This window comes from Balaenoptera ricei, chromosome 2 (assembly GCF_028023285.1).
Source record: "Balaenoptera ricei isolate mBalRic1 chromosome 2, mBalRic1.hap2, whole genome shotgun sequence".
Classification (NCBI taxonomy): domain Eukaryota; kingdom Metazoa; phylum Chordata; class Mammalia; order Artiodactyla; family Balaenopteridae; genus Balaenoptera; species Balaenoptera ricei.
The window spans coordinates 83,350,080-83,364,298 of NC_082640.1; the positions used below are offsets into that span (position 1 = coordinate 83,350,080).

Genomic DNA, 14,219 nt, shown 5'->3' on the forward strand with positions numbered 1-14,219 from the left:
ACTGAAACTTAATGCTTGTTGTCTAGAGCATCCTGATTATGTTTTATATTATGTTTGTATTAGAAATGTTGACTCTGTCAAAATGTGTAATCACAGCTAAAAATTTGCCCAGATTTCTATCTAAAAGGTACACACATCTGATCTTAGAGTTTGTTATAAAACGAAGTATCTAGGTGGGGAGAGTCTTCAACAAAAACTAAGATTGGACTACCAAGAAAAATACATGTGGATAAAGCTTGTGTTTGAGTTTCTCATTGGATTTGATACGTTTATTACTTATTTTGGGCAGTGATATTATCATTATGTTTACACTGAGAATTGTAAGAGCCTCTCAGTTTTAGGGCATTGCCATCTGTCATCTCATCTAACCTTCAGAGTAGCCTAGAAATGTAGGTGACCTCGGCAGGGAACTGAGATTCAGAGCAGTAAGTGACCTGCCCAAAGTCACACAGGAGATTTAATAAGTGACAGAGCTGCGGTTTCTCAAAAGAACTTGGTGAAAGAGGTGGCACTAAGAATCCCATCACTGCATCTGACATCTTTCCTCAGGAATCATCCTGGTGGCCATGAATCCTTACAAGCAGCTGCCGATATATGGAGATGCCATCATCCACGCCTACAGCGGGCAGAACATGGGCGATATGGACCCGCACATATTTGCTGTGGCAGAAGAGGCATACAAGCAGATGGTCAGGTAGCCTCCTGCCACGCAGGGCTTCCTCTTGCTCTCCCAATGCTCCTGCATTTGCTGGGCCTTCACAGTGGTAGGGAGACATCTGGCCGGGTCTCATTAAAAGTGACCATCAGTCAGACCGGCGGGGGTGCTTGGTAGAGCAGACTGACTGTACCAAGTAGCAAATGACTGTTATATATAACTGTCTGAACCAAGTTTCCTGGTTTTGCCCCCTCTAGGTAGTCAAGTCAGTCCTACCAATCTGGGAATAGCCGATGCTTTTCTTGCAGTGTGTTTGATTGGAAGAAAATTGATTTATTCTTCACTGTGAGATGCTTAAGCATTTTTACCCATCCACGGCAGCAGACTCTAATGATAGATGAGCACAGGTTTTAGCTGTAGGAGATTTGGGGTTTTATTCTAATTTTGCCACTTGTTTTTTGTATGGCCTGTGAAGTTATTGTTTTGCTAGCGAACAAGGAGGCTTTTCTGAAAAGCCTCCTGTGGACCAGGCACTGTGCACACACTCTCACACGTCATCTTGAGTGCCCTCAAAAGAGCGTGTGATGAGGATGCCTGAGCAGTAGTCAGACAACTGAGATGTGAAGCCATCCACCCAAGGTCACCCAGCAAGAGAAAGGCAGAGCTGGGATTTGTGCTCAGATTTCTAGACTCCATGTGTAATTTCTTTTCCCCGTAACTATCCTATTTTGGCTTCAACATCCTGATCTGTAAAAGGGTCTTGGTAGATCCTTACAGTTTGCAAAAGAACTTTCACAGACAGTGGTCTCCTTTGAGTCTTAGAACACCTCTGTGAAGTCTATTGAACCGCCATCATGCCCTTATTTCACAGATAAAACCTGAGACACAGGACTTGGGTCTGCTGCATTTACTTCATAACCCTGGGCACAGCCCTGATCTCCCTCAGCTTCAGGATCCTCATCTGTGAGCTAGGTGCTCAGAGAGCACCCATTCCAAGCTCTACTGCTTATAACCAGGAAAAAATAATGGTGGTTTATACAAGGTAGAAATGCATGATTCTCTCCTGCAGAGAAGTCTGATGGGCAGTCCAGGGCTGGCACACCACCTCTACCAAGTCATCAAGGATCAGTGCCTTCCAGCTTCCCAATCCCTGGAGCAGGATCCTTGGCCTCAGGGCCAAGCAAGTACTCAGCCTCCTTTCTCTCTTTTCTAGGCTACAGAGTGTCCCAGGGGAAGGGTGTGCCCCTCCTGGTTAAGGAGCCCTCCCAGAAGCCCCCACAGAGCACTTCTGCTCACAGCTCATTGGTCAGGTCCTACTCACATGACCATGCCTAGCCACAAGGGAGGCTGGGATATGTAGTCTTTCATATGCACAGCAACATGTCCACTAAGAACATGGGGCCTAGTCCCTAAGAAGCAGGGGAGGATGAACGTTGGGTGGAGAATTACTGATTAAAAACCAGTAACCTGGGACACCCGAACCCCACGTCCTCAGTCTCAGCAGGCGCCCTCCATGCCTCGATGCACCTGTCAGGCCACAAGGGATTGTGTGACTCCCTCTCTTTTGGAAACACATCAGAGGCTGGGAGCCAAGCCAGGCTGTGCTCCTGAGGACACCAGCTGGACCCGAACCTGCCGTCCCTACTCTGGTGCTGTGACGAATGACGCAAAAGTCTCTCCCTTTTCCTGAGCCCTGCGGGTAGTGTGGAGGCTCATGAGCAGAGGGCAGCCGAGCCCGATGGTACCAGAACATGAAAGATCCTGCAGGTTCCAAAAAAAAATTGCCAGTTACCTTGGCTTCTGCCACAGCAAGGTTCTTTCCAATGCTAAAACACCCGTGGTTCTAGGATTTACCCTGGCCCCTGCAGGTCTCCAGGGCATCTGCAAGATTAGAGTCTGTGTGGCTCAGAGCCTGACAGGCCAGGACTGCCCCTGGGTGTCAGTAGCATGAGCTCGTTAGAGCTGCAGGACTGAGCCAGGTTCAAGCTTGAAGAGCCAGTTTCCTCTGGAGGTCTGTCTAACTGTACTAGCAGAACCGAACATAAGGCAGGCTCTTACTGGACTTGCCGATGCTGGACTAGGAGTCCGGAGAGCCCAGCGTTAGGAACCCCAGTCCCACTCCGTGCGGCTGAGGGGCGCTGGGAGTGCCGTTCACCTCCTGAGCGTCTTAGCTTTCCTCACTGAGGCCAGAAGCTCTCTCTCTAAGGTCCTCTCCAGTGTCCACAGGGAGGCTGTGTATTCTGTGCCTCGCGGAGTCACTGTTCTACTCATCTGTATGATGGATACACAGTATGTGGCATAGGATTTTTGTGAGGCTTAAATGAGAATCCCTGTAAAGTATTCACCAAGCACCTGGCACATAAGTGGTGCTAGGACAGCACTATTATAAGGTTCTACCATCATGATCTATGACACAAAAAGTTTAATGCATTTTTTTAAGATCTCTAAGTTGTGTAACAGAGCATGTTGGCTTATGGAGCACACGTGTTCCCAAGCACATTTCAAGTAATTGCTCTCCAAATGATGTCTTTAAAATGTTTTTATATTTAAGTGGGGATATACAGAAAGGAGTTGACATAGGCTTGAGACTGCTATCTTTAGAAACCTGCTTGCAGGTTTGGCCTGTGGCAAACCTCTGGGAACTTGGATCTCAGAAAGATTCCCAGCATTTCCTAATTGCTAAGAGTGGCTCACTGCACCTAAACTGTTTGTGTGAACATTGTGGTTCCTGCTGAATATCTGCTTTCCTTCTGGGCATCTGGAATTTTGGTGTGTGATGGCAGAGGATGCCTATGTGACCGGCCCCCAGTAAAAACCCTGGACAGTGAGTCTCTATTGAGCTTCCCTGGTAGACAGTGTTTCCCGTGTGTTGTCGTAATTCATTGCTGGAGGAAGTAAGTGCATCCTGTGTGACTCCACTGGGAGAGGACTCTTGGAAGTTTGCACCTGGCCTCCTCTGGACTTGGCCCTGTATGCCTTTTCCCTTTGCTTATTTGCTTTGTATCCTTCTGGTGTAATAAGTCTTAGCCATGAGTGCAAATATTTGCTGAGTCCTGTGAGTCCTCCTGGTGGATCACTGATCTGGGATTGGTCTTGGGGACTCTCAGCTCAGGGGACACAGCAGGAAACGAAGTTGTGTGTTCAGCAGGATCACAGAGAAAAAGACTAGAAGGAAATTCACCGATATGTTAAAAACAGTTACTTTAAAGTGATAAAACAAAGTCCCTTCTTCTGGCTTATCTACATTTTTCTTGATGAGTATATATTGCCTAATAGGAAGAAATGAATATTCTAAAAAATCCTTCTATTTATTTGCTTTAGAAATAATAAAAATCAGTCAATAATTGTAAGCGGGGAGTCGGGTGCTGGAAAGACAGTATCTGCTCGCTATGCCATGAGGTACTTCGCCACCGTCAGCAAGTCCAGCACTAATGCTCACGTGGAAGACAAGGTTCTGGCGTCGAACCCCATAACTGAGGTGTGTACCCTGTGGGTGTGGGGAGTGGGGACAGAGGCAGAGGCGTGTATGGAGAAGTGGGCTGGTTCGTGTATACAGGCATACCTTGCTTTGCAGATACTGCTTTTTTTCTTTTTTCTTTTTTAACTAGTTAAAGATTTATGGCAATCCTGCATCAAACAAGTCTATCAGCGCCTTTTTCCAACAGCATTTGCTCACTTTTGTCTCTGTCACGGTTTGGTAACTCTCGCAGTATTTCAAACCCTCCACCAACAAAAAGATTCTGACTTGCTGAAGGGTCAGATGGTGGTTAGCATTTTTTAGCAATAAAACATTTAAAATTAAGGTGTGTACATTGTTTTTTTAGACATAATGCTATTTCACTCTTAATAGACTATAGTATAGTGTAAACATAACTTTTATATGCACTGGGAAACCAGAAGTTTCGTGTGACTTGCTTTATTGTGACATTTGCTCTATTGCGGTGGTCTGGAACTAAACCCACCATATCTTCAAGGTATGCCTGTATGTTGTGCTTGCTAACTTGAGTTCCCTTGCTTTAAAAACCAAGGAAGTGAGGGCAGGGAAGGAGCAAGGAAGTCTGTTCTCCGGTGGGATTTGAAGGAGATTGGGGCATAGATTGCTGCTTCCAAGGCCTCTCTCCTCTACCTGCTGGGCTAGAAATTCTACCATCAGGATTTCAGGAGTCCTCTGTTTACGTTTATATCCCAGGGGAAATTTCCTCAACCCCAGAGACAGCTGGTACACCGAGACCAGTGGTGTTCTCCAGCCAACCAGCGCCAACTTTCATGAGCTGATTGTTAAACATTCAGGAATTCTTTTGCAAGTTATTGTTAAACCTTTGGTAGTTTGAAATCAGTCATGGCGGAAGTATTTACCCCTTACAAATCAGCAAATGTCACATATCCAGGCTGTTCCTCCTCCCCTCCCCGAGAGTGATTCATCAGCACACCACTGACTGGCTCAGATATGTGGGCAAGGCCAACCACGATGGCACCCAGGGGTGAGGAGACAACCCTCAAGGAAGAAGGGGCATCTGACAGCTCACGGAAGGGCCCAAAGGCCAACTCTGGCTGCCTTGCAAATTGGGAAGAGGATTGATTTGGATTTATTTGGAAGCATAGCAAGTAATTAAGAACGTTAGATTCCTAGACCCTTTCTCCCTGTTTTCTTGAATCAAAATCCTCAATGAATATTTATCAGACCACCTATTTTGTTTAAGCCACTGTGCTGAAATAATACAGGAAGTAATGAAAAAGAATAAGGTCCAATCCCCAAGTTTTAAGACTCCTCTAACATAGCATGTTTTAAATTCGAATAGAAAGATAAATCATGATCCAAGATGGCAGTAAAAAGGTTGTCAAGAAGCACTACCCTGTTAAATGCCCAGTGGATGATATCGTGTGGTTATTTGTTTAGGGCTGGTCTCACCCGCTATTGTAATATCCGTGAAGGCAGAACCATGTCTACTTGGTTTACCTTCGCCTGCCAGTAAATACATGTTATCCAAAAGCATGATGACCTGGACAGGAATGTGACGTGTGTGCATAGGAAGGGTACTTCCAGCTGGAAGGTGCCCAGGAAGGGAGAGCAGGATGGGCAAGAGGAGAGACAGAATTCAGTAGCAGAAGTAAAAAGAAAGAATCATGCTCAGTGTGGGAGGGATGGAAGAAGGCAGTTGTTTGGTTGAGTAGAAAGTTCGAGTAGGGAAGTGGTAAGGGATAAGGACAGAAATAAAGGTTGGATGAAGGATGTAGACTTTGAATTGAGCATCTCTAATATTTTAGGCATAGATGAGTTGAAACACTGTATATTATCTCATTTAATTCTCCCAACTCTGTAAGATGCATACTTCCCCATATTACAGCTAGAGAAATTGAGACTTGGAAAGATTAAATAACTTTTCTAGCATCACACAGATAGTAAAAAAGGAGCCTAGGGCCATGAAACATCAGAACCCATGTGTTTTCTGATCCTGCTCAGTGTCTACCAGTAAGATTGAGGAGAGCCTTGGGGTGAGATTGAGGAGACCTAAGGATGTGTCTTATTCCCTGTGAGCCCCTGCCTCCCGGCCTCCCTCTATAATCAGACTTTTCCCCAGCATACAGGACTGGATTTTACTGTAACTGCTCCAATAATATTGATGCAAAGGTTTTTTTAATGTTGTTACTATGTTTTGTAGGCTGTTGGAAATGCCAAGACCACCCGCAATGACAACAGCAGTCGGTTTGGGAAATACACAGAAATCAGTTTTGATGAGAGAAATCAAATTATAGGAGCCAACATGAGAACTTACCTGCTGGAGAAATCCAGAGTTGTCTTTCAAGTAAGGATAAAAATATTAAGTTTCCTTTTCCCCAACTTTTGTAGTATGGTTCACATTTATATATTCATTAGACAACCTACATTGTTCTGTGACTTGAAGAATACAGTTTTCCTATATTTCATTTGCAGTTTGGGTTATTTTTTTTCTATTTCTTAAAAATGAAAATTGATGAATAGGTGCAGTATCAGTGGAATTATATGGTTGAGGGAAAAGTTTATGACTTTCAATTTTAGGCACTTAAATCCTTAGCATTTAAAAATCAAGTTTATCTTTCTAGAACACAAAGACTACTTGAAATAGACAAAGCTGTTAGACTGGCTTTTGTATCAGGAAGGGAATGGGATCAGATCTAGAGAGGCGGGGTTTAAGAAAAAGGCTTCTCTCCATAAAATGGAGAAAACTCTCATCGTTTTGGCCCAGAAGGAGAGTAACAGTAAACCTTGTACTGCAGGGAGTTTCTTTAAAATTTCAGCTAGTACTAACTACATTATTTCCCCTTTCGTAGAATGTTTCGTTTAATAACACTTTCTCTGCGGTGGTTATTTGGAAGGTGATCTTGGGCCACCGGCTCTCCCTCTGTGAGCCAGTGGAGGCAAGAAGTTTGGTCACAGCAAAAACCCACGTGGATGTCCGTGTCCGTGAGAGCAGAGCTGTCAGTCCAGATTAGCCATCTAGGACCCTCTTGTTGAAAACCTCACATTTTCATTTGTGAAGGGCTTGTGTAATTCCAGGACTTTTCTTTATCTTACAGTCAGAAAATGAGCGAAATTACCACATTTTCTATCAGCTTTGTGCATCTGCACAGCAGTCGGAATTTAAACATCTTAAATTGGGTACGTAATGCATGGTGTGTGGAAGAGTCTCTTTTTTATGTAGGAATTTAAATTCTAGGTTAATTCCGTCTTCTTACAATAGCGTCACTTTTAAAAAAAAAGTATTCTGTCCAGAAACATAAGATCCTTGGGTTCCAGGGGTGGAATTGATGCATTTAACTGAGGAGGTAGATTAGTTAGGGGCAAAGTGAGTACAGGAATAGGGGACCCCTTCAACTCCAGGGTTCTTTGCAAAGCTCCAGAGTGATTGTGGTCCATCCAGCTAGAACTACCTGAAGAAGGCCTTCTGACCACTGGGACTTACCGATCTAAGTCCCCAAACTTTTCTTTTTATCTGAACTTCTTGGATGGTCATTTTTCTAACAGCTATGACATATTTCCGTGTCTTCTGAGACAGAGTACCTCTATCATAATTTGAATTTCCTTGATGAGTCAAAATCATTATTAATTGTAATCATAATTAATGAGCTATTTGTCGTTTAGTGCAAATGGCTCAACTCCGGTGGTATCTCGGCTCTCCTGTCTTGGTCGTTTGTGCCGTGTTGGTAGACAGAATTGTCTAGTGTGTCGGAGTTGTATGCACACTCCCTAATCCTGGAGAAGTTACTTGCACTTGTAGAATCTAAGTTTCTTCAGATTTCGTATAATTTTAATATCCATGCCTTGTCTGCCAAATAGAATGTGAAGAGCGAACATGAAAGAGCTTTCTGAAGGCTCCCCTACTATTCAAATATTAGATGCATATATGGTTATTATCTTGACCATAGTGATGTTTTCATAATGGTATATGTTTATCAAAACTTATCAAGTTTTCTACAGTTAATCGTACGTTCAATAAACCTCAGTAATGCTGTATAAAATTGTTAGGTATGGGGACAAAAACCACGCTCTCTGGAGTCAGGCCTGTGTTTTAATTCTTGCCCTGCCGTCAGCTGTGGGACCATGAGCAGGCCACTTTACCTTTCTGAGCCTCAGCTTCTGAGTCAGCAACGTAGAATTCTAAGGAATAAGTGGAGAAACATTTGTAAAGTGCTTAAGATAGCACATTAAGTGTGAACGTTTCTTCTCGCTTCTGATGTACATGTATGTTGAGATTTCTGTGTCACAGATGTCACAGTCTTACTTTTGATTTCAGGGCGTGCAGAAGAATTTAATTATACGAGAATGGGGGGCAGTACCATCATTGAGGGCGTGAATGACAGAGCCGACATGATAGAGACTCAGAAGACCTTCACACTACTGGGTAAGTGAAAGCATCCTGTCCCAGGAGTGGCCATGTTCTCCAAAAAGGCTGGGATACCCAGCATTGCATGTGTTCTGAAGACACCTAATAAATTCCAATTTTAAGATGAGCCAATCAAAACACATACTTGGAGGCCAAGCGGTCAAAAAGGTGCTTTTCCCTTAAAAGATCCAGAAATCAACTCTGTGCTCTATGATGACCTAGATGGGTGGGATTGAAGGGTGGCTGAGAGGAAGGGGATATATGTATACATATAGCTGATTCACATCGTTGTATAGCAGAAACTGACACAACATTGTAAAGCAACTATACTCCAATAAAAATGAATGAATGAGGGCTTCCCTGGTGGCGCAGTGGTTGAGAATCTGCCTGCCAATGCAGGGCACACGGGTTCAAGCCCTGGTCTGGGAAGATCCCACATGCCGCGGAGCAACTAGGCCCGTGAGCCACAATTACTGAGCCTGCGTGTCTGGAGCCTGTGCTCCGCAACAAGAGAGGCTGCGATAGTGAGAGGCCCGCGCACCGCGATGAAGAGTGGCCCCCGCTTGCCGCAACTAGAGAAAGCCCTCGCACAGAAACGAAGACCCAACACAGCCATAAATAAATAAATAAATAAAAATTAAAAAAAAAAAAAAAAAGAATGAATGAATAAATAAATAAATAAATAAATAATTTAAAAAGCCCTATGGCAGGGACTTCCCTGGTGGTCCAGTGGTAAGGAATCCACCTTGCAATGCAGGGGACGCGGGGTCGATCCCTAGTCAGGGAACTAAAATCCCATATACCACCGGGCAACTAAGCCCGTGTGCCACAACTACTGAGCTCGTGCGCCTCAACTAGAGAGCCTGAGTGCTGCAAACTACAGAGCCCACATGCTCTGAAGCTGCGCTCCACAGCTACAGAGCCCACGCACTCTGGAACCCGTGTGCACAACTACAGAGCCCACGCACCCTGGAGCCTGCGTGCCACAACTAGAGAAGAGAAAACCTGCACACCACAACTAGAGAGAAGCCCGCATGCCGCTATGAAGAGCCCGCTTGCCACAACAAAAGATCCCCGATGCCTCAACGAAGATCCTGTGTACTGCAACTAAGACCCGAGACAGCCAAAAAATAAAAAATAAAATAAATAAAATTCTTAAAAAAGAAACCTTATGGAAGAGGCACCAAATGATAGCAGTAGTCAAAGTATTCTTCACCTTCATGGGCTCACAGTAAAAAAAAGTTTTAATTAAGAATATTCTTGAGAGAGTGGGATGAATTGGGAGATTGGGATTGACACATATACACTAATATGTATAATAGATAACTAATGAGATCCTGCTGTATAGCACAGGGAACTCCACTGTACAGTAGAAACTAACACAACATTGTAAAACAACCATACCCCAATTAAAAAAAAAAAAAAAGGAAAAAAGAATATCCTTGAAGAAGCAATAAAAATAATTAATTTTATTAAAAAATAAATAAATGATCTTAACTAAGAGTATAACTCTTTGAGAAACAGTGACTTATTGCCAGTGGTTCTCAATACTAGAATATCAGATCACCTGAGAAGACTGTTTTTTTAAATTCTTATATCTAGATATCACCCCAGACCTACTAAATCTGAATGAGAATATTGAGAACAATGATATACCTAAAAGAGAAGAAATAATCATGTAGAAGCTTTTCATTCTAATCTGTGAACTGTGTGAAAACCTCGAGATAGACATTTCAAATAAAAAGTGTCTAACTTTGGGCTTCTTCCTTTCCATCAGGAATTTATGAACTAGCGTTCAATTTCTACCCTAATCAATCGTTCTAGCAAAACTCCTAATTTTAAAAAGATCAGATCTTTTTTTTGCTACAAAATTTAATTTTGCAAAGTTCACTTAAACTGAACAAAAGAAAATCTTTGTAGAGAAAAAATGCAGCTCTTAATGTTCCTCCACATGCATGCATTGGACATGGCTATGAGTCCTCTAAGAACAAGAACTTTATCTTTCTTAACATGACCATTTATTATTATCTCTTGTGATTCTGGGCTGACTGGGCTCACCTGGGCACTTCTCACTTGGGGATTCTCGTATGATGGTGGCAGGGGCTGGATCAGCTGAGGGCGTCTTCTGTCACAGGGGCTGGGATGGCTAGAACTACTGAGGGCTGGGTGGGCATTTCTCTTCCTCCATGTGGCCCTCCTCACAGCACGCCGGTCACATGCGGCTAGCTTCTCCCCGAGCTAGTTCCGACAGGCTCAGGTGGACTCTGCAGGTTTTTTTATGAACCAGCCTTGGAAGCAGTGCAGCCTCACTGCTGCTGTGTGCTAATAATCAAAAGCAAAGGCATAGGGCCAGCTCAGACTTAGGACCCTCGGGGAGAAAACTACACAGGGCGTGAACAATGGGAGGGTAATGCACTGGGGGTCATCTTTGGAGAGTAGCCACCACAGTAGCTGTTAGGGATGTGGTGAGGATTAAGAGATAACGTCTCTTGGTTTATGAACTGTGGCATGCTCTATCAGAATGAGAGATCAGTACACATTGAATGAAAGCATGACCTCAACGTATGAACCACTAAAAAATGTCCTAGGCCAGAGGTTGGCAGATTGCAGCCTGTTTTTGTAAATAAAGTTTTATTGGAACACAGCCACACTCATTTAAGTATGATCTATGGCCGTTTTCATGCTATGGTGGCAGAGTTGAGTACTTGTGCCATAGACTCTATAGCCTGCAAAGCCTAATAGGAAAACGTTTGCTGACCGTTGTCCTAGGTGATAAAGTGAGCATAGTTGATGGGTTCCTTATAGTTTTCTTGCAATTTGTGAAAAGATTCGTGGGTGGAGTCATGAAGCTAAGCTTCAACCCCAGTGCGTTTAAACATGGATGTCCCCTGAGGACCCCTGGCCAGGCAAAGAAGTTTGAGCAGGCTTCAGAGGTCTGTTTGCTGCTGTGGAGTAGATTCATGCATGGAACTCACTATAACTTTGAGATTGCCATCATCCTGTGACCCCCACAGCCAATAATCTCATGCTGTGTGTTGATTTCATGGTCTCTAAACCTGCGTTGTCCAACACAGTTAACTACTAGCCACAAGTGACTGTTTACATTAATTAAAATGAAATAAATTTTAAAATTCATTTCTCAGTTGCACTAGACATGTTTCAAATGCTTATAACCATATGTAGCTAATAGCTGCCATATTGTTCAGCACAGATAAAGAACATTTCATCCCCAAGGAAAGTTCTATCCAATAGCATGTCTCCAACAATGTGAATATCTCGTGTATACTGCTTGTCCCATTGGCTGTGTCCTCTTGTTTGTGTCTCAGTGTTATCATCTTAGACAGAGACCCCCTCAAGGGCAGACTGCCCAACATGAATCATACATAGGCTTATAACACATTTGGGCAGATACCTTTTTTAAATGTAATTGCTAAACAACGTACTTGTTGGTTGATTTGTCCATTGCCGTGGTTTGCTATGGAGACAGTTTGGAGAAACAGACAGGGTTAGCAGTGAGGTCATCTAGTTCAGTACACAGATCCACTTCACAACACGCCCATTAAGCAGACTTCTGGGATCTGCTCAGACTTCTTTGCCTGGTGCAGGGGCATCAGGAAACCATCACTTTTATACATCCTGGGGTGAGCTAAGGCAGCTTCATGACTCCACAGGTCTTTTCACTCACTGCAGTGGTCACTGGCGGTACACTGCTTAGCCATGATACACCCGGTGTGATTGTGACTTTGGCAAGTTCCCTAATCCTTCTATGCCTTAGTTTACCCCTCTGCTGACTCTCATTTAATTCATCCTTTGATCTTTGCCTAGCCATTAAGATCTCTGACAGAAAGAATACTCTGGAAACAGTCAGACCTATCCTGGACCTCAGGCTCAAGAAACTTGACCACTATGTTTCTCGTTGAAATCTACCTCAGGCCTGTGGTGCTTGTGCAGTGATTTTATCTTACTAGAAATGATTACTTAAGTGAGGTCGTAAGTTCTTTCTTTGACATCATTGCTTTGGAGTTGTTACTTCACTTTTGTCAGTTTTGGAAAGCATGGGGTAAGTAATGGATCATACAGAGAGTGGGAGTGCCAGAGCAGATTCCCAGACTTTGTGTATTTAGTTCCTTTTCTTCATCACTTACCTGTCATTTATCATGGTGATGCACAGGGGTTTATTTCTGTTAGAATCATCTGTCCTTCAAATGTAGGCATTAGCGCGAAATGGAACAGCTGCAAATGCCTGGACTCAGATTGAACTGGAGGCTTCCATGTAATTTTGGTTTGAAATTTTTTTAATTTTTATTGGAGTATAGTTGTTTTACAATATTGTGTTAGTTTCTACTGTACAGCAAAGTGAGTCAGCTATACATATACATATATCCCCTCTTTTTTGGATTTTCTTCCCATTTAGGTCACCACAGAGCACTGAGTAGAGTTCCCTGAGCTATACAGTAGGTTCTCATTAGTTATCTATTTTATACATAGTATCAATAGTGTATATGTGTCAATCCCAATCTCCCAATTCATCTCTCCCCCCACCCCGCCCTTTCCTCCTTGGTATCCATACGTTTGTTCTCTATGTCTGTGTCTCTATTTCAGTTTTGTAAATAAGGTTGTCTATACCAATTTTTTCAGATTCCACATGTATGTGTTAATATACGATATTTGTTTTTCTCTTTCTGACTTACTTCACTCTGTATGACAGTCTCTAGGTCCATCCACGTCTCTACAAATGACCCAATTTCATTCCTTTGTATGGCTGAGTAATATTACATTGTATATATGTACCACATCTTCTTTATCCATTCCTCCATTGATGGACATTTAGGTTGCTTCCATGACGTGCCTATTGTAAATAGTGCTGCAATGAACATTGGGGTGCATGTGTCTTTTTGAGTTAATGGTTCTCTCTGAGTATATGCCCAGTAGTGGGATTGCTGGGTCATATGGTAGTTCTAGTTTTAGGTTTTTAAGGAACCTCCATGCTGTTCTCCGTAGTGGCTGTATCAATTTACATTCCCACCAACAGTGCAAGAGGGTTCCCTTTTCTCCACACCCTCTCCAGCATTTGTTGTTTGTAGATTTTTTGGTGATGGCCACTCTGACTGGTGTGAGGTGATACCTCATTGTAGTTTTGATTTGCATTTCTCTAATAATTAGTGATGTTGAACATCTTTTCATGTGTTTGTTGGCCATCTCTATGTCTTCGTTGGAGAAATGTCTATTTAGGTCTTCCGCCCATATTTTGATTGGGTGGTTTTTTCTTTTTTTTTAACTTTTGAGTTAGTTTATTTATTTATTTATGGCTGTGTTGGGTCTTCGTTTCTGTGCGAGGGCTTTCTCTAGTTGTGGCAAGTGGGGGCCACTCTTCATCGCGGTGCGCGGGCCTCTCACCATCGCGGCCCCTCCCGTTGCGGAGCACAGGCTGCAGACGCGCAGGCTCAGCAACTGTGGCTCACGGGCCCAGTTGCTCCGCGTCACGTGGGACCTTCCCAGACCAGGGCTCGAACCCGCGTCCCCTGCATTGGCAGGCAGACTCTCAACCACTGCGCCACCAGGGAAGCCCGGTTTTTTCTTTTTGATATTGAGCTGCATAAGCTGCTTGTGTATTTTGGAGATTAATCCTTTGTCAGTTGCTTCATTTGCAAATATTTTCTCCCATTCTGAGGGTTGTCTTTTCATCTTGTTTATGGTTTCCT

The 14,219-nt window shown here is 43.4% G+C and overlaps 1 protein-coding gene across 3 annotated transcripts in view; it reads left to right on the forward strand.

The window, feature by feature from the left end:
- Nucleotides 1-14,219, forward strand: part of MYO5C (myosin VC) — a 106,465-nt gene that overhangs the window by 17,362 nt on the left and 74,884 nt on the right. For all 3 annotated transcript variants that reach the window (XM_059913283.1, XM_059913284.1, XM_059913285.1), the window contains exons 4-8: nucleotides 550-694; nucleotides 3,977-4,133; nucleotides 6,316-6,459; nucleotides 7,211-7,292; nucleotides 8,428-8,535. In XM_059913283.1, coding sequence (XP_059769266.1) covers nucleotides 550-694; nucleotides 3,977-4,133; nucleotides 6,316-6,459; nucleotides 7,211-7,292; nucleotides 8,428-8,535 — 636 coding nt within the window. The remainder of the gene's footprint in view (nucleotides 1-549; nucleotides 695-3,976; nucleotides 4,134-6,315; nucleotides 6,460-7,210; nucleotides 7,293-8,427; nucleotides 8,536-14,219) is intronic.